Source organism: Poecilia reticulata, linkage group LG20 (genome assembly GCF_000633615.1).
Source record: "Poecilia reticulata strain Guanapo linkage group LG20, Guppy_female_1.0+MT, whole genome shotgun sequence".
Lineage (NCBI taxonomy): Eukaryota > Metazoa > Chordata > Actinopteri > Cyprinodontiformes > Poeciliidae > Poecilia > Poecilia reticulata.
This window is the reverse complement of record NC_024350.1, coordinates 18,159,980-18,178,671: the sequence shown is the minus strand read 5'-3', so window position 1 is coordinate 18,178,671 and position 18,692 is coordinate 18,159,980. Positions and strand designations below refer to the sequence as shown.

General features: G+C 39.3%; 1 protein-coding gene across 1 annotated transcript in view; it reads left to right on the top strand.

Annotated features, from left to right (window-relative positions):
- The window catches only part of drosha (drosha ribonuclease III), a 135,040-nt gene that overhangs the window by 68,976 nt on the left and 47,372 nt on the right, over positions 1-18,692 (top strand). Inside the window, exons 23-24 of the mRNA XM_008396408.2 lie at positions 6,805-6,875; positions 16,918-16,962. Of these exons, the coding sequence (XP_008394630.1) occupies positions 6,805-6,875; positions 16,918-16,962 (116 nt within the window). The remainder of the gene's footprint in view (positions 1-6,804; positions 6,876-16,917; positions 16,963-18,692) is intronic.

Below are 18,692 nucleotides of genomic sequence, written 5' to 3'. Positions count from 1 at the left end.
TTCCTTCCTTCCTTCCTTCCTTCCTTCCTTCCTTCCTTCCTTCCTTCCTTCCTTCCTTCCTTCCTTCCTTCCTTCCTTCCTTCCTTCCTTCCTTCTTTTAAGCCTCCTTTTTCTGTCATGCTTCTTTTCTTTCCTTCCATCTGTCCCTCCTTCCTTTCTTTTACCTCCTTTTCTTTTTCTTTCCTTTTTCCCCACACTCCCTCTCTTTTTTGACTTCTTTTCCTTCTTTCCTGCCTTGATTCCTTGGATCATTTTTCTTGTGATTTTTTTTTCTCGCCTTAATTCAGTCCTCCCAGGTCTTTGCCTTCTTTCTATCCTCTCCTTCCAACCTTCCTTGCATCCTTCCTTCCTAAACCTCTGTCGTCATGGTAACATCTTTAAATCTAAAAACTGAGCTCTGAACTTCGAATTTTTACCTGGAAACCCTGAAATTAAAACATTTACATGTTTCCTCTTTATGTTTTCGTCCAGGTTGTGTTGGTTTGTGTTTCAGTTTGCTGAGCCGAGCGGCTTAATATGTGATTTGATGGATTAGAGCCGGAGCGTTTCTGAATAATTCATCCTGGGTTATTAATGCGACCGTCGGTTTTTATTGGTCGCAGGAAAAAACCACAGACGTCGTTTCTGAACGCAGCGTTGCTACAGTCGCCGTCCGACTGCTGCTAACATGAGAAAGTAACATTTCCAACTCATTTTTCCGTGTTAAACATTATTTATTGTCATTGTTGCACATTAAGCTAAGTGCATAAGCAAAACATTTCCAAAAGATACAGTTTAGATATGTTTTATTTTCTTTTTGATGCCAACAGATGTGCGAACCACCAATTTATGTCTTTTTTTTGTCCCCACAAAAAAATATTTATGCTTTAATTGCAGACATTAGTGTAATACTAGCACACAAACTAACCGTTACCACAGTATGGTAAATCAGAAAATGAATGTGGTGCCTACATATGTGTAAATAAACACAAACACAGGACAAAAAGGAAAAGTGACATACCAGCGGGTAAATGTCAATATATCAAATTCATCAAGTTCAACTCAGAAAAGAAAAATAAATATAAATAAGAATTATTTCTGAGAGTTCTTTACAGAGGGTTCCACAATCTTAAATATCTAGTAGAAGAGCCTTTCAACGTACGGCTGCTGTTTCCTGGCTGATCGGCGATTACAGATTAAAAAATAAATAAACTGGTAATATCTGCCTTTAGCAGCTTCGACGGCTGATTATTGTTTCTATTTTCTGTTTTATCCAAATCACTGTAAAAACTAAAAACATACAAACTAAATACATTATCAAAACAGACATCTAAAAACAATCTGCACAATTTGGAAATTCTTTTTAAATAATATAAAAATCCTAAATAATTTAGTATCTGTTACACGGCCAATTCAGGTTTTGGCCGATACCAATTGTTTTGACTGAAATGATGATCAAAATATGAAGAAAGTTGCTGAATCGGCAACAGTCGGGTAACTATTGGTAACTGTAATTGTGCAGACATGACCTTGTGGGCCTGCCTGTCTGTCTATGGTTGATTTCTAGACCTGGTAGAAATCAACCGAGGTAGAAAGAAAATCTGCTTCATGTGTAAAAATTGACCGATCTCCCAAATTAAAGAAATCGGCACCGATACATCAGCTAGCTGATAATTTGGTGCACCTCTATTTCGTGGTAACATTTTTCTAGTTTAATGAAACTAGTGGTTCTGGAAGCCAACGGACATATGATGAAGGTTGAGGAAATTTCCTTTTCTTCATAGTCAGTCTGCGTGTCAGAACAATCAAGAACGCTACGGAGGATTTCAGAGGACGGGATGCGACTCCAGACAGAGCAGTCTGACTCGTTCTTATCTCGGGTTTGGTTCTGACGGCAGGTTTGAGTGTTTGGACCTGACCCCACTGCAGGATGAGCTATGTAATTGCCATGCGAGCCGCTTGGTGCTTTCATGTGTATTCAGGACGTCGGCTGCAGTTTCACAGGCTGATGGGCCGGACTGAGCGGCGGCCCAGATCTGCGTTTAATGATTGCAGCGGGCCGCGCGTTTGATTGGATCGCTTTGGGCTGCACTTTTTTGCACAGGCAGCCGTCTTGTCAGGAGTTTTCTGCACCTCATTTGGGTTTCTCTGCTGATTGACACCAAAAGGTGTTGCTTTTAGATTTCTAATACCTTCTGAAACCTCTGGAGGACGTTTCAGTTTCTCCTCCTGCCTCCTGCTTACCTCCACTTTGTGCTTTCAGTCAGAAAAAGTTTTTAAAATCAAATCAGAAACATTTTCGCCAAATTTGCTTCGTCATCAGAACAGGATTAGAACTTGCGCGCCCGTTTCCCTCCAGCCTTTAACGCTCACACACGTCACTTCGCTTTGAGTTGTGAGGGATTCTTGAAGGGAACTTCAGTTCTCCGGCGCAGGAGGGAGAGTTTATTCCTCCCACAGCCGCTCTCCAGTGGAAACATCTGCTGCAGACCGCAGATCTCTGGTGGCCCGCCTGGTCGACCTCGCTCAGACGGCCACATTGCTTCTGATGCACATCTGCAAGACGTTTGGTGGCTTTCTGTGTTTGTGGACTTAACGAGAGCTGAAGATTTATCGGCATTGATTTATTTTAGGGCAGGAAATTGCTGTTTTTGGCTAATAGCTGTACTCCCTCCTGCAATTTTCAAGCTGCAACTTCTTTTAATTTTACTCTTTAGCAGGTTCTGAAGTGGCTTAAAGCTAAAGTTGAGGCTACTGAAGCAAAGAAAAAGCAAGAAAAGAACAAAATTTCAGTGTGGAAAAACAAACTACTTCCATAGGATTAGAGAGGAAATATAGCAGCTAATAAAAGGCTCTTAAAAACTGATTATACCTCAGCAAAAACAGAAGTTTTAACAGTTTGCAGCTGAGGTTACAGTCAGGTTTATTTGTTTGGCACATTTCAGCAGTTCAGATTGTTCATAAAAATATAAAAACATCATAAAGTTGCCAATTCCAAAGCAGCAATAAACATTATATTTCAAATCAAAAGGACATCAAATATGTTAGTCTTCTAGATATAAAGAAAGTCAGTGTTTCGGCTGTTTAGCAGTTTTCTGAAAGTTTATTCCAGATTTGTGATGCCTAGAAGCTGAATGCTGCTTCTACATGTTTGGTTCTGGTTCTGGGGATGCAGAGCAGAACCAGAACCAGAAGACCTGAAAGGTCACTGATTAATAAACTAGCAAAAGTATTTTAAAGTATATTCTCAGTAGAAGGACTTTAGAATCGGGTGATGTGATCCACCTTCCTGGTTTTAGTCAGAACTCCAGCAGCAGCGTTCTGGATCTGATTGATTATTTTAGGGAACCCTATGAAGAAACTGTGGCAGTAATCAATGCGACTAAAGATAAACTCATGGATGAGTTTATCTAGATCTCGCTGAGACATTAATCCTGGAAATGTTCTTCAGGTGATAGAAGGCCGACTTTGTATCCGTCTTTATGTGGCTTTGAAGGTTCAGATCAAAAACTAAATCATACCAAGTATTTTCTTGTCTAGTTTCTTGTGGAAATTTTAAATAAGATTAAACGACCTGATAACATTTTATCAAGATATATCAGCTTGTTTTAAGTCTCTAATTTCTTTAGATAATCTGCCAATGAAAGTAGTACTTTTACAAAAATCAACAAGCTGCTATTTCTGGCTGAAAAGTTACTTGTAAGGTCGTTTTGTTTTATTTGACGTTTTCTACAATTTTTACACTAGAAATTTGACTAGTAAGATTTAGATTTTTTGCAGTGTAAACCCAGATTTCAGACCTGAGCTCTACTTTCTATCAGTAATAACTGAAGCTGTTTTCTGACTCCCATAAGATGTACAACCACAGGGTTTTTTAAAACTGTTTATTTTGGCTTTTTTTAAAGATAATAACTAAAGTCACCCTGGAATCTGTTGCGTTTCCGTACATGGAGTTCAGGTTGAAACCGTTTCCGAAGACGATAAAAACCAAATCATGGTGGATTCGTCTTGATTTATTAAACTCCACAAGCAGAAAAATGTTTGTTTTTATTTTCATAAACTGCATCAAACCGACTCACGGGTGAGAAGAAGGAAGTTGTCGCCTTTAATCGAATTTCACCAACATTCCTGCTGTAGCTGTGAGTAATTTCCAGTTTTGCTTCGAAGAAAGCAGACAAACACAAACATGCTGCCAGAGTGTTAATGTTTGTCTTTGTTGGAGGTAGTTTGTTTGTGTTTCTTTATGGTCATGATGATGCAGGCTGCATCTTCAGCTCCCTCTGTGTGTGTGTGTGTGTGCGTTCGTGTGTGTGTAAATGGCCTGTTAGCCATCTGAAAGCAGTCCCCCTTCCCTCCTCCTCAGATGATGAATCCCTCATATGTTTTTGATGTCGGCCATGAAGGCAGTTTGCGCGTTTAGGCCCCCGCGACTGCGCCGCGCCCCATTTCCACTCGCCTCATTTATGCTCATAATAAAAACCAGCGCGCGATTGTATACCCAATTTGCCAGGTGGTTATTGCTTTCTAAATTGAATGAGCCGCCCTAAGTGTGATGGTTTAGAAGTTGTGTGCAGCTTTAAGGCAGCGTGATGGTTCCACAGATTTCTGCAGGAACACAAGAGGAGCCGAATTACAGAAACGGGCATCAGGACGTGCCAGAGAGGCTGCGGCGTTATTCCCATCTGGAGAGACATTTCACATTCCTTCCTTCATCCCCGTTTTTCTCTTTGTATGCACACTGTGTTCCTTTTCACCTTGCAATTCAAGTTGGATTCAGAGAACATCTGCGCAGATCATTCATGTCCGAGTGTGTAGGCGCCCCACAAAGAGCGGAGCCCTCCGTGTGGGCTTGGATGTTTTATTTCACACAGATTCATGCCTGGACATGCAGTGTAGGCTCAGTTTGTGCCTCTTAATTCAAGCGTCAGGTTTGTGTGACCTCAACCACTTCCATCTCATTGTGGCCGATGCAAACGCCTCCTGCTGCTGGTGGGAGGGAGGCGGGTCCGCACAGGAACCCCGAGGTCATCCTGCCGCCAAAAAGCAATAAAAATGCACTCCTGCTTTTAATAAAGCAATTATAACTCATTGCTGAGTTCAATTAATTTTCTGCTTTCCATTTAGGAAAGAGCTGAGGAATGTTGAACAGCAGAAATGAAGCGTTTGGGTGGAAATTTGCTCCGTTGGTTTTGTTTTATTGTGTGACAAATCAGCACAATTTAGTGAATGATTGGTTTTATACATTTACAAATCTAAAAAAGTGGGAAAAATGCATATTTATACACACAGAGTCCCCTTTTACTCTGATACCCCTAATATAAATCCAAAACATATGCCTTAAAGAAACAAAGACACCAGTTGAGCAAAAAAAAAAGTTTTTTATAAATATTATCCAAATATATTCAGTCACAGTGGATGGTGGTGATGTGGACAGAAATTGTCTCCAGTAACAGTCAGTATTGCAACAACTCCAAAGAAGCTTCTGACTGAAGACTGTTGCTGTTTAACTATGTATAACTGTCATCTTCTAATTTACATCTATGCTCTATTTTTAAATATACATTATAAATTTTTAATTATTGTATATCACACGTAAACTTGAAAAGTGAACAAGTTTAACATCAGTGAGTGGAAATGAAAAATAAAAATGTAAATTAAATTAAAATTAGATAATTATACAAAAACTGGTCATTTAACCTATTACCTTTTAAAAAAGTACTATATATCAAATCAATCATTTATTTCCAGTTTTTTTATTAAACGAATTTCAGGTTATGTTGCTTTGTTCTGCCACCAACACCACTCAAAGTAGATATTTATCCTGTTTTGTAGTTCAAGTCCTTTCAAATTCCCCATGTGTAGTGTCCCAAATCTAAATGTTATTTTACTATGAAGACTGCTTCTAGGACTTTCTGTATTTCTTTCTAAAATATAGCAGATTTATTTGAGATAGTTTGCCACTAAAATGCCTATAAAGGAATTTATACCACATATCTTATATATTTCGGCTGCAAAGTGACAAAAAGTAAAATCAAAGTGTTGGTGTTTGGGGTGCAAACAATTAATCGACTTACGGTTAATGTTTCATCACATTAAAATTAGTTTCAATCGGTTAACCAACAGCGTCCACTTCTTACAGTGTTGTATTTCCACCGCCGTCCAGCAGAGGGCGCTGCTGGTCGTCCTTGAGCGGAGCTGTTGATACAGGATTTAAAGATGGCGGTGGAGCGGTAAAAGGAAACGGTCCAAACCGTCCGGTGTGGGTTGTAAAATGGACTTTAAACGGTTGTTTTGAAATATAAACACTCGACAAGCTCCTGAAGTTATCACTTAATGGCGCTGATTCCGCCGAGACACGAAGGTGAAGATATGACGATAGAAAAGTGGAGGGAAAACGGAGAAAAACTGTAAGATGGCAATAAATACGGTGGATTTTGAGAGACGTGAGTTAATAAATTTCTTGGAGAAAAGTTTAAGTATTAAATTAAGAGCAACCACGAATGGTACTTTTGTATAAACATCCTTCTGTTTCACATATTTTATTCTTTTCATTTTTTACTGTTTATTCAGCAACCTAAGAGGCTCCTGTTTTATTTCTGAGTTTAATACATTTAATACAACGGACACAAAATAAGATTTAATGTCTTTTTTAAATATAGCATTTTATGGAAAATCTAATCCTTTATGAAAAGACTGTTGTAAACTCAGGTTTTTAAGAAAATGGCTGTTTAGTAACTTATTAATTAATAATTGCTTCAGTAGTAGTTGTATTAATATTTACGTTTTACATCAGTGTGTGTAATGTTGGTGCTGTGTGTATTTTAGGGGCTGTGTATCTAGAGGGAGGCTTGGAGGAGGCCCGGCAGCTTTTCGGACGACTGCTTTTCAACACTGGGGTGAGTGCAGAAACATCCTTAAAGGTTCATTTTGTTGCTCTCTGATAGAATAAAGTTTGTCTTAAAAACAAAAAGTCAGTGCAAACCCAATACCTTCATATCTTTATTTTTTGAGAAAGCTGCAGTTGAAGACATTACCTCCTCCTAATAATTGGCCAAACCTTCGCACTGCAGGTTCTGGCAAACCTTGAAAGATCTGGACAAAACCTGAGCATTGTTTGAAAAAAAAAAAAACAAACACAATTCTGGAACAGAGATAATAGTTTTGTTGGACACCTGCTGTTGTTTGCATGTGTGTAAAATCAGCTAGCATGAATAAATGATGAAGGAAGCGGTGTTTGCGTCCGACCCGGCCAGAAACGCCATGAATCAATTAGCGGCGTACGGCGCTAACTGGCGGTTCAGGTTGTTTGTGAGCCGCCCACCAACAGGAACCGGCACAACCCGACCAGAACCAGCAGAAAACAAAAGAAGGAATCTGCAAGCAACACCTTTTTATTCATATTGGTATCAGTGATGCTTATCCCTGTAGAGTGGATTACTTTCATCAGAATTCAGATCAATATTTCAGCATTAGGTTTAGCACTGGAGCTGATTTATTTTTTTTGTGTGTGTTTTCCCTGAAGTTGTGAACACATTTGGCCTTGTTTGTCTCTGCTCTTGGCCAAATTTACTGCAAATCTCTTCTGAGTTTGCAGCCAATGTGTTGGAGTGCTGAAACGCCCTTGCTTCTGTTTTTACTGTCGTCGCGCGGCCATGGGAGTCTGCAAGAAAAACGATTTAGTTGAGGGCTGTTTGTATGAAGAGGGATTCGCTTCAACAGACTTTATTTTTTTATTGCAGAGCTGCACAGCAGATGTGGATGGGGAGGTAAAAAAAAAAAATCCCTGAAATTTCTTTATATTACAGTAAAAACATCACAGAAATATACAAACATAAAAATATCTTATGAAAAACTGTATTAATGAACGCCTCGTTGATGGTGGGAGGCATTGTTGTCATAGTTGAGGGAGGATGCTTCCAGATGGACCGGAAAAACCCACAAAAGCAAACAGAACGGTTATAAAGCAGGTCGTTCTGTGTTTTATGTAATTTATGGAGATCAAAACTTTTCTTTTTGGCTTTGCTAAACCCAAAAAAACTAAAATTTTCATGATTTTTGCACCTTAGTCTTGCTGAATCCAGATTATTTTCTTTAAAGCAAACAGCTTGACAATCACTAACCACAAAGCGTAGTGGGCGATGATGGAGTTTCATCTATTCATAAACCTAACCACACCCACTGAACAGTTTCCTACATACAACCAGAAACAAAAGTTGTTTCGCTGGGATATGATGGGACAGAAGATGACACATTTGACACATAATTGTGAAGCAGAAGGAAAATAATGCTATTTTTCTTTTTTTTAAAAAATAAAATAGAAAAATGTGCTGCGCATTTGTTTAGCCTTCCTAATACTCTTGTTACTCAGTGTCCAGCTAACTTCTATGAAAGTTTTGCATCCTTCAAATTTTTTTAGATTAATATATTTAAAATTAAGGTCTGAAAATGTCTTAAATTTATTTCAAAAATGTAAGTTGGTCTTAAATATGTAGATCAGAGATATTAAATTTTGTTGTAGCAGGATTGTTTGCTCTCATATATTCCATGTAGTTTATTTTTCTTTGACTTATGAAGTTTGAGTCATGCACAGACTCGAGGCAGTTGAGGCTACTGCTAACTAGTTGCTAACAAACCCTTGCTAGCTAGCTTTTAGCATCCATTGGTAGGTAAATTATTGCCAGTCTTTTGCAAACGATGCTACGGACATTCTAGGCAAAAAAGCTTGGCACTTGTCTTAATTTTTATTCATAGTGGTCTTAAAAAGTCTTAAAAAGGAGTTGATGAAACATGGAGAAACCCTGTACTCACTCAGGCTAATGCAAGCTAATGGCTACTTGAGGTCAAGCTAATTGCAACTGAGGGTGAAGCTAGTTTCTAAGCAGGCTAAGAATCATGCTAACTCTTATGCTAACTAACTCAGATGAGTGACTTCTAAGAAAGCTAACAGCTACTCTGTCAGGCTTAATGCTATCCAAGCTACGGCTATTCAGGATCAAGCTAACTTCTTTAAATTTTCACATTTTCTGTAGTTACTAGTGTGTATTATTGCAACTTTCATTGTAAAGCGGACAGAAAACAAACAAAATCTGTAGTTCTCTAAGTCTTTTCTTGAAAAATCTAGTAAATACTTCTAAGAGTTCTACTTGGTTGGATTCACGTACCTAAATCGGTCCTGTATGACAAAAATCACGTCATTTTGATGTCAGCCTCATGTTCACTTTTCCCCTGGTCAAGTCAAAGATCAAATCAGGAGACTTGGGGCTTGAATAGTTTCTCCTTAACGAAGGTCCAGTCAATGTGACAATAGAAATCAATGATGAGAGGAAGTTGTTTTGTCCTCACGGCCTTTAGGTCTTCAGGTTGAGCAATAGTTCCCAAGGACCATAAAGATGCAACCGTGAGCCAATCTCTTTCGTTCCTTCTGTCTCGTTTCTCCAATCTTGGTTCTGTATGAAAGACTCTCTAAGAGGGAATTCTATCATTCTGCACCAGAATCCAAAGTTTTGTAAAACTAATTTTAAATTGGTTAGTAATGGCATTTTCCACACCTATTGAGAGTATTAAAAAAAAAAAATCCTACCTGCGCCTCGCAGGAAAAGAACTGAAATTGCATTCAGCGAGTGACTCACTTGTTTGCAACAAATTGAAAAGAAGTTGAGATTGTTTTCAACTCCAGTTTGAGATCCTCAGACATTCAGATGGAGGATTGAAATAGTGTGGCTTGTCAGCCCCCTGCTGAATCCTCCTGATGGCTGTTCTGTCACACAAAGCCGAGAGGAGGCAGATGGACAAAAGACCAGAAAGCCAAACACCAGCCGTGTGGCGGGGTGCGATGGCTACGGGGGTGGGGAACAGAGGCGGACAGCCAGGCACTGAGATCCACACAAGCCGCTTGGATCCTGTTGCTCTTCCACTCCAACTCTGCAGAAAGGCTCTTTACTCAGCACATTACTGAAACTAATGAGATGAGGTGCGAAACTGAAGCACTTTACATTTTTCTCTATCAAACAGTGGAGATTTTTTTTGCTGCTCCGGCGACTTTTCCTTTACATCTTTACATCTTTTCCTCCTGTCTGTTGTGACTTTACCTTGAGAGACGCTTCACACCACATCAGTAACGGGATCGCTTCACGTCGCCAGCTGGAAGAACCTGTTCTGGTGCAAATCGTTAACATGGAGAGAAATAAGGACATCATTTTAAAACCACACTCTGACACAATCTGAAAAATTAAAGTTGAATAAAAATGTATAGGATGAGTCCATTGGTCCCTCCAATTAATAAATCAAGTTTATTTTATAGGATATTTAAGCAACACTGCAGCTCAAAGTTTGGTTTTGCATCGTGAAAACAAACGAAAGCGACATCATACAACCAACAGTTGTAAAAACCAATAAACAAACATTACATTTTGTCAAGAATCATCAATACACCTGAAATATGTTGGTCAGTCTTCATTTACTATGGCTCAAAAGTAAATCTAAGCCGGTGGATTTTTCAGTGTTTCAGCAGTTTTGTTGTTTTCTGGAAGTTTGCTCCAGATTTGTGGTGCATAGAAGCTGAACGCTGCTTCTCCATGTTGGAATTTACACAGTAAATTCGAAGTGATTTCTGAAACGTATGTAAAGAAGTAACAATAAATCAATACCTCATCAAAAAGCATTTTAACCGAAACGGCTGAATTGGAATAATTGTGATAAATTAAGTATCAAAATAACCGTCTAATTTAGTAATCGATTAGTTGCTAACTGGAGTTTACAGACTTAAAAAGTACTGTATAAAAATATATACATTCTGCATTTAAGATGAACAAAAATAGAAAATATGTTGCATACAGAAAACAGTGGCTTTTACTTTCCAATAATAGGTTAATCAAATCAATAATCAACAGATTAATCCTACGCTGTATTGATATTAAGTCGATTAGAAAAGGCTGAGATTTTCACATGCTGGAAAAAAAAATGTCTTAGCTGCAGATACATCATTTATAAACGTTCAGTCAAGGAATGTTGTTACTGCATGTTATTTTTAAAATTATCTGATTAATTGCATCTTTTAATGTATTTCTAAAAGGCTTGATCTTTTTTTATTCAGTAATCTTAAAAAATACAGTTTTGATGCACTCATGTCAAACTATTATGTTGTTTTTTAGTAAAGAATATAGATATTTTTGTGTCCTACCTCATTATCTTGGCACAAAAATGTGCACACATTTGATCTAAACACTGAATTACACCCAACATCCATGTTTAATTCTCACCTGGCTTCGCTGTTCTTGTTTCCCTGCTTCCCCTAATCAGTTTGGCATTCATAGCAGGAGCCAAACCGTCTATTTCCGTCCCCACACATCACCTTTCCCAGGCTCCGGTTCCCAAAACAACAGGCCTTTATGTCGCCTCAGATGGAATCTAGCCTCATTGCACACAGAAGCCTGGAGGAGACAATACATGCTAATTTGCTAATGACATTACTGTGGAGGTTATTAAAGCGTCGACGGAGAGGCAGGAGGCGTCATCTTCAGGGGCAAGCTGCTCGATTGCTCCCAACCTGGACTCGACGGCGATATTGCGTCGGAGACGTTAATGCCACCGTTCCGACCTGAGGGAAGTGCCTCTTTTAGGAGCAATCACAATAATGGTCTCTCTGGTGGCCCATGGGCTAATCTGTTGGATTTCATTAACACCGCCGCGCAGACCCATGCACCTCCAAACACCAAACTCCACAAAGGTTGCTGTGACAACTATGGCGGTCACCATGGTGCTGGGATAATGACTTTTTTGGAAATACGGCGTTGCGACGGGCTTCTTTTTTCACAGGTGGGCACAATAAACAAAATGGTTTCCAGCTGGCTTCATTTTCATCCCTCTTCCTGCATCATGGAGATTTTTTTTTTGTTTCTGAAATGGAAAAAATGAGTCAGCAAGGCACCAAAAAACAATCTTACCAAGTTTTATTGTCTAGTTTCTAGTGCAAATATCTGTCTACACTCAAAATCATACAAAAGTAACTTTTCAGCTACATGTTGGGGGGGAAAAGTTTAAAAAAATGTTTTAGTTCCACTGGTAAATTATTTAACTTCTAACAAGACATTTTCCTGTGTTGTAGTTGCAATAATCTGCCAATGGATCAATATTTTGTCCTGCTGAAAAATGACTAGTTTTGTCTTAATTCAAGTGCACCAAGATATTTACACTTGGTAAGATTTTGTGTTTTTGCAGTGAACTCTTCAGACCAAAGATTCAGTTCATCCTGAATTGGTAACAGAACCATTATTTTATCAATATGCTAATAAAATGTGTCCTTCCTCACTAATATCTTACAAAATAAGTGATTTTTTTCACTGTTTCAAGGACTGGAAATTTCATAGTAGGGAAATTTAAAACGGCACCTCGACTGTTCGCTGACAGAAAGCTCTTTGGACTCCTTTTATGTTCGTATTGATCAGCAGCGCCATCTTCTATCGACCTTCCCGCCGCAATACCGCGTTTGATGGATTGATTGACAGCTTGCAGCAAGAGACCAATTTGTCAGGGAGCATTGGACCTTGTCAGAGAAGAAGTGGTAGATGGCCTCCGGTCCCAGGGGCGGTCCGGTTCGGTCCGGTTCGGCTGTGGGCTGTTCAAGCTGCTTGTGAGGCCAAAGTTTGAGCTAAAACTGATTCCTGATTCAAGACTTGCGTTTACTAAACGTAGTTCTTTTGTGTTTTTGCAAATATCTCCCACCCAGTTTGCAAAGTTTTACCAAATATGAGCAAAGTTTTTAGTTTTTTTGCTTTCTTCCTGAAGTGATAAAGTTATTGGTACAAAGAGAAACAAAACTAAAACATGTCAACCGTTTGCTGATGTGACCGGTGGATTTCTGCGTTGTGTGTGTTGTGTGGTGATCAAACAAACCACAAGACATCAAGTCCTTGTTTGGAGGCGGTCTCCGTTTATTTAATCTGTCAATCGGGAGATATTAGCATTAGCACCTAGCATGTGCTCCAGTTCTCCAACCCGATCTATACAAAATAATAGTTAGCATGCATCAAATGATATAAAGGTGTAATAGCAACTCAAATGAAAATATCCAAACACTTATCATTAATACAGAAGGAAAAATAAACATTTGAACAATATAAATGAAAGGATTACAATAGATTATAAAACTTGCCTCTCCCCAGTGGAACGAATAACAAAAGGGGAGAGGAAATTAATAACTTAATATTTATAATAGTCCTGGAGGACCCTGAACAAAAGAAGAAGAAAATAAGGCGGAGTTGGAGGACCAAACCTCTTATAGTAGACACAGAGGAACACAGCAACAGTCAAGTAGAAGCAGACAAATACATAAAAGAACACATTTTGTGGAAATATAAAACTATTAATATAGACCCAGTTACATAAAACTATTAATATAGACCCAGTTACACTGACAAAACTTAGAGGAAATTTGTCCACCTTAATACTTTTACACGTTGATCAAATCTTACCCGTTCACGTTTCATCGGCGTATTTTCTTCAGTAGTTTTTAATTTGAACTACAACTCACTCCACGACGAAATCTTTCAAAAAAATGTTTTACCTTTTTTTTTTTTTTTTATTGGGTGAAGAAGACATGTCTAACTTTGCTGTTGAGCTACAATTTCAATAGATGGATTAGAACATTTTTAGTGAATTTGCACCAAAAACAAACCAAAAGTAATCTAGTTTGAATTGGGTTATCAAAAATTATAATGAATTTGTACAAAAACAAACCGAAAAATACAAAATCCAACACCAGTAGACTTAGATTTATTTTAAATAAATATTTTTACATTTTATCTTGCTCCATAAAAACAACCAATATTGACTTTAATTGCTAAAACTGTTCAGGAATGCAGGTAGAGCACAAAAGGTGTCATTAAAGATTATTTTTCTCAAAAATATTTGAATTTGGGCCACATTAAACGTATAAATGACTTATAATGGTCTCATTTCGCATCACAAAAATATTTAAATCTCCCCTGTAGATGACAGGTGATTGCACTATACCACTGTTCTTTTTGCCTATAATTTTCACTTGTATTATAAGTTATGCAGATGACAGTGAAATAATCATTCGGCTATTTTCCCCCCTTGTTTGTAACCAGAGGTAAATCTTCCAAATGGCTGTGATTCAGCCGCTGCACATGATGATTTGTGGCCCCAGTGATTATACCTTCCTTCTGCTGGCAGAGAGAGACAGAAGAAAAGAGTAAAAATATTGTTACTCTGAAATGCCCCACTCGATGCCGGATTAATCATCGTCTGCCTTGTCTTTAGCATGGCTGTAATTGAAACATTAGCCGTTCAGGTCTATATGTGGAGTGTGGGCGGCTCGTGTGCGCCCTGCGGATTAGTTTTAATCAAAAACCCCGATCACAAGCCGATTCGTCTCGTATGTACTTCTACTTGTTTCTCTCCTTTGGTTCCCTTTGCAGTTCCTTCTTGTGTGTGCGCACACATGTTTTAGATTGCGTTACAGTCGCGCGTGTGTGTTTTTTAGAACCAATACTGTGATAACATGAGATCCATTAGCCGGCGCTATCGATGGTCTTTAAGTGATCTCCACAGCCAGAGAGTCTTTTGTTCACAAGCAACGCCATGTTTCTGGCGCCTTCCACCTCCAGTCCCAATCTTGGATACAGGCAACCAAAAGGAAGCATTCACTCAAACGTATTGACCGCCGTCATGAATTTTTCATTGGCTGCTCAAGGCGATGGGCTGCCAGCTGGGTGTGTTGAGAAAATGAGGCTCCCACTCAATACCAATGGCCGCACACACCCTCCTGTCCATTGCATTTTAAAGTTTATCTTCTTGAACCTTTTAAACACCTGAGTGATACTGTGCTTTAGAGGACCTGTCCACTTCTCTGTACCACTATGAATCACTCAACGTTGGAGCATAAAGCTGCCGTTTGCTCCTTTCTCCTTGGCAACAGCTTGAGCACTTACTCTCCCCCCTCTCCCTTGGTACTGTATGCTTTCCCAGCCCTCCATCTCTTTTCCATTTAATCCATAAAGTTACCTCTGAGCAACGTTGAAGAAACTTGTTGATTTTTGTACACATTTGCCTCCCCAGACAAAGTGTGTTTCTCCCTAGAGAAAATATACCTCCCAAAGCTACAGCCTACCAACCCGCCTGTCAGCAACATGCTGTGTTTTCCACTCAGATGCACCTCACAACCTCCCGTTTACCATCTCTGCAGTGCGTTGTCAGTTCTGAGTACTGACGGTATCAGAAAATGGGATGAAATGCATAGTGTGCAGATAAAGACGTCCGTTGTACCAGCTGTAGGATGGTTCTTTGCACCACCACTTGTTCCCAATAACTTGCTAAAACTCAAAACATTCAGTAAAATGTGTATTAAATAACTTATCTTTACCCACTTATCCATGCTCGGTTCTGGAGGGGCAGGTTCCAGTGTCCATTGGGTGAGAGGTGGAGGTACACGGGTTGCCACGGCAACACAGGGACACCTCCTCTGCCGAGGACAATTTAGAGTAACCTGTTAACAAGATGGTCATGTTTTTGAACTCTGGGAGGAAGCCCAGAGAAAACCCACACAGGTACAGAGAGAACATGCTAACTTTGTGAGAAACGGAAATTCTCATGGGAATATCAAGCTAACGACTTTATCGGCTAAAAGGCTACCAGGGTAAAGGGAACTCGGCTCCACCTGCTGCACCAAGGTGGATGGTTTTTTATTAATCCCCAGAGGGAAAATTGACATCAAGTAGTTTTTGATGCCAATAGTTGGCTTTCTTAGCATCTAGCTTGATTTAACATAAATAGCCACTTATTAGCTTCAGCATCCATTAGTAGAAACCATGATCGGGATAAAAAAATTGTTAGCTCAAGGAATTGTTTGTGCTAGCAGATCTTAGCTTGTGTGGCTTTTAGCTTGAGAAGCTAAGGCAGTAATAGCATTTAGCATGCTCCGGCCAACAGCCGGTATGTTGGTAGGAAAAGTTGTTACTTTGAGTAGCGTAAATAGTTAATGGTCGAAAAAGGTGTTGGCTTCAGCTGTTAGCATGATTCTGTTAAGAATATGCACATTCAACAAAGTCGCTCTGAATGTTGTGTACAAACTCTGGAGAAAGATTTTTTGAAAAACAGATATTCTTATGGGACTATGAAGCTAATAGTTACCTTTCCTAACAGCTACTCTGTTAAAAAGGTTACAAGCTAATGAGCGCTCAGCTAAATCTGCTCCACTTTTCTAATTACTAGCTTGAGTAACTGTTAGCATAAGTAATTGTTGATGCAAATAATTAGCTCTATTATCACCTAGCTTGAGTAGCATTAAACATGAATAGCTGCTGGCCGGATTAGCTGTTAGCTTCAGCATCCATCAGTGGAAATAACTATTACCATTTTAAAAACTCCTACTGGAGTAGCTGTTAGCAATAATTGCATTTAGCATACTTAGGCCAACAACTAGTATGTTAGTAGGAAAATTATTAGCTTGAGTTGATGGTAGAAATAACTTTTAGCTTTTTCTATCTTTTATACTTTAGCTTTAAAGTAACTGTTTTCTAGTATAAAGCTAAAAACTAAGAGCTATTTCCACCAAACAGCATTGAAGTAGCTACTAGCTACTTCAATGCTATTTTGGATCGTTCAAACTAAGGTCAGTCTGAATGCTGATGTGAAGATAAACATTTGTTTTGCTGACAACTACTGCACACAACCAACCTTCAAATATAACGTACATCCTTTTCGTAATTTTCCCTTTGCTTGAAAGATGAACCGAGGTGTTTTAAATTAGTTTTTGAAGAGCAATCAGACTTTTTCACCCTCAGTCTATTTTTTTTCATTCATAATTTCCTAATTTGTTTACTTTTTTATAACCGTGTTATTTATAGCCTCGAACTTGGAAGACCCTCACGCCATGAATTTCTTCTGCCTTACTCCTCGTCTTTGTTTCTGTCTTCACAGGACCTGCGGGAGGTCTGGCTCCACTACCCACCTCACCCCCTGCAGGTTGGTCGAGATGCGATTTATTATTGATGTTTATTTGGTTTCTGTTGCCTCTCATTAAAACTCACCTCATCCATTTGGAGAAAATTGTCTCCTGGTAACCCATAGGCTGTTATTTTTTGCAACGGCTGATATTCATTTTATAACTGTCAGTGTTTTCCACCAGCTTTGTTGTGCTGCTTTCCGGTTTTGGTCAAGACCTTAATCCTCTTTCTGATTTACTCTTCTTCAGCAACATTTCACTCTTTGCTTCTCCCTTTCACTCGCTCCGCGTCGTCACCGTCTCTGCTGTGCTTTGACTGCCACGCTCCGCGAAGAAACACTGAACATGTCAGCAGTGTTTGTTTGAAATTAGAATTTGGAAGACGAGATCAAAGATGCCATAACAGGATTACGATCCCGAATCACATGAGGTCTCCAGGGACCGCCAGGCATCTTTCTCTCTGATGTGTTTGTAGGAAGAAAGCGTTTCTTTCTCAGAGATTTGGGTTTAAGCTCTGTAAGTGCATGTGCTATAAAGTGTCTCAGCGTTTCCACATGTCTGTTTTTACATGTCTGGCCCAAAATAGCTCGTTTCTGTACATGTGTGGCTCCTCATCCGTCTATTTGTCACCTCTAAATGTTAAAGACTCAGAGAGAGAGCCTGGGTGTTTTTGTTGAGCTTGTCAGGGCTCAGGATTAACCGACTGCAGCCAGCACTCTGTTTTCCTAGTGAGCTGCACCGTCCCCAGCAGTGAGTACATGCAGCCCCGTGGGTCCACCCCGCGACCCGCCACTGCTCTGCGGTGCGAGGTCTGCTTCCATTAGCCACTTCAGAGCAGGAGCCTCATTACTGCACTGGATGCTGCTGCTGTCTCCTCTGGGTGGTCCCCTGACATTGGGTTGGTAAACTGCTCCAACTGCATGGCAGCTTGATAGCATCCTGCCCTTTAAGCTCAGTAATAATCAGCATCGTATATAACTTTACATTTTTTTTTGTGTGTATTTTTTATTTTTCTGGGACTGCTTTTGATCAATACTTCAACAAGTTTTCTGAAGCTGTTGTTTTTCCAGCTTTTTTTCTGTCCAGTTCTTGTACGTGACCTGAACTCAAGTTTTCTCAAAGTGAGTTCTGGATCCAAAAGTAATAAGAACTTTTAACCATTTGAGATTTATTTTAGACAATACAACATTTTCTGAGTAGTTTTTACCATACCTGCTTTTGCCATGGCTGTTAGCTGTTTTTATGCTGTGGCTACCTTCCATAACTGTTTGTACTGTAGCTAGCTGTTAGCTTGAGTCACATATAAGTAGCTTTTACTGATTCTTATTTGCTTTTATATACACAGGGTGTTTGTTAGCTTTCTCTACTATGTTTGGGTAAATGTTAAGTTCAGTATCTGTTAATAGACGTTAGAATGAATAAGATTTAATTTGATTGGCTATGAGACATGAGCGCTACGACGCTCGCGCTGGGTTTACACCTGTGCGGCAGTGAAGGAGACCTGCTGCTGCTGTGCAGAACTACACAGGTGTGTTAGAATCATGGCAGCAAAACGCAAAGAACTTTTCACAGTTTTTCCCCCAAACTAACAGACTGAGTTGAGTAAAGCTGTTGGATGCAGATAATGCTAGCTAAAGGATGACTAGCTAATATCAATACAGCACATTAAGCTTGTTAATAAGTAGCCTGTAGACTACTGGTGTTGTTGTCTATGTCCAGCTACGATTCATTTTGCCCCCAAAAAAGTTGG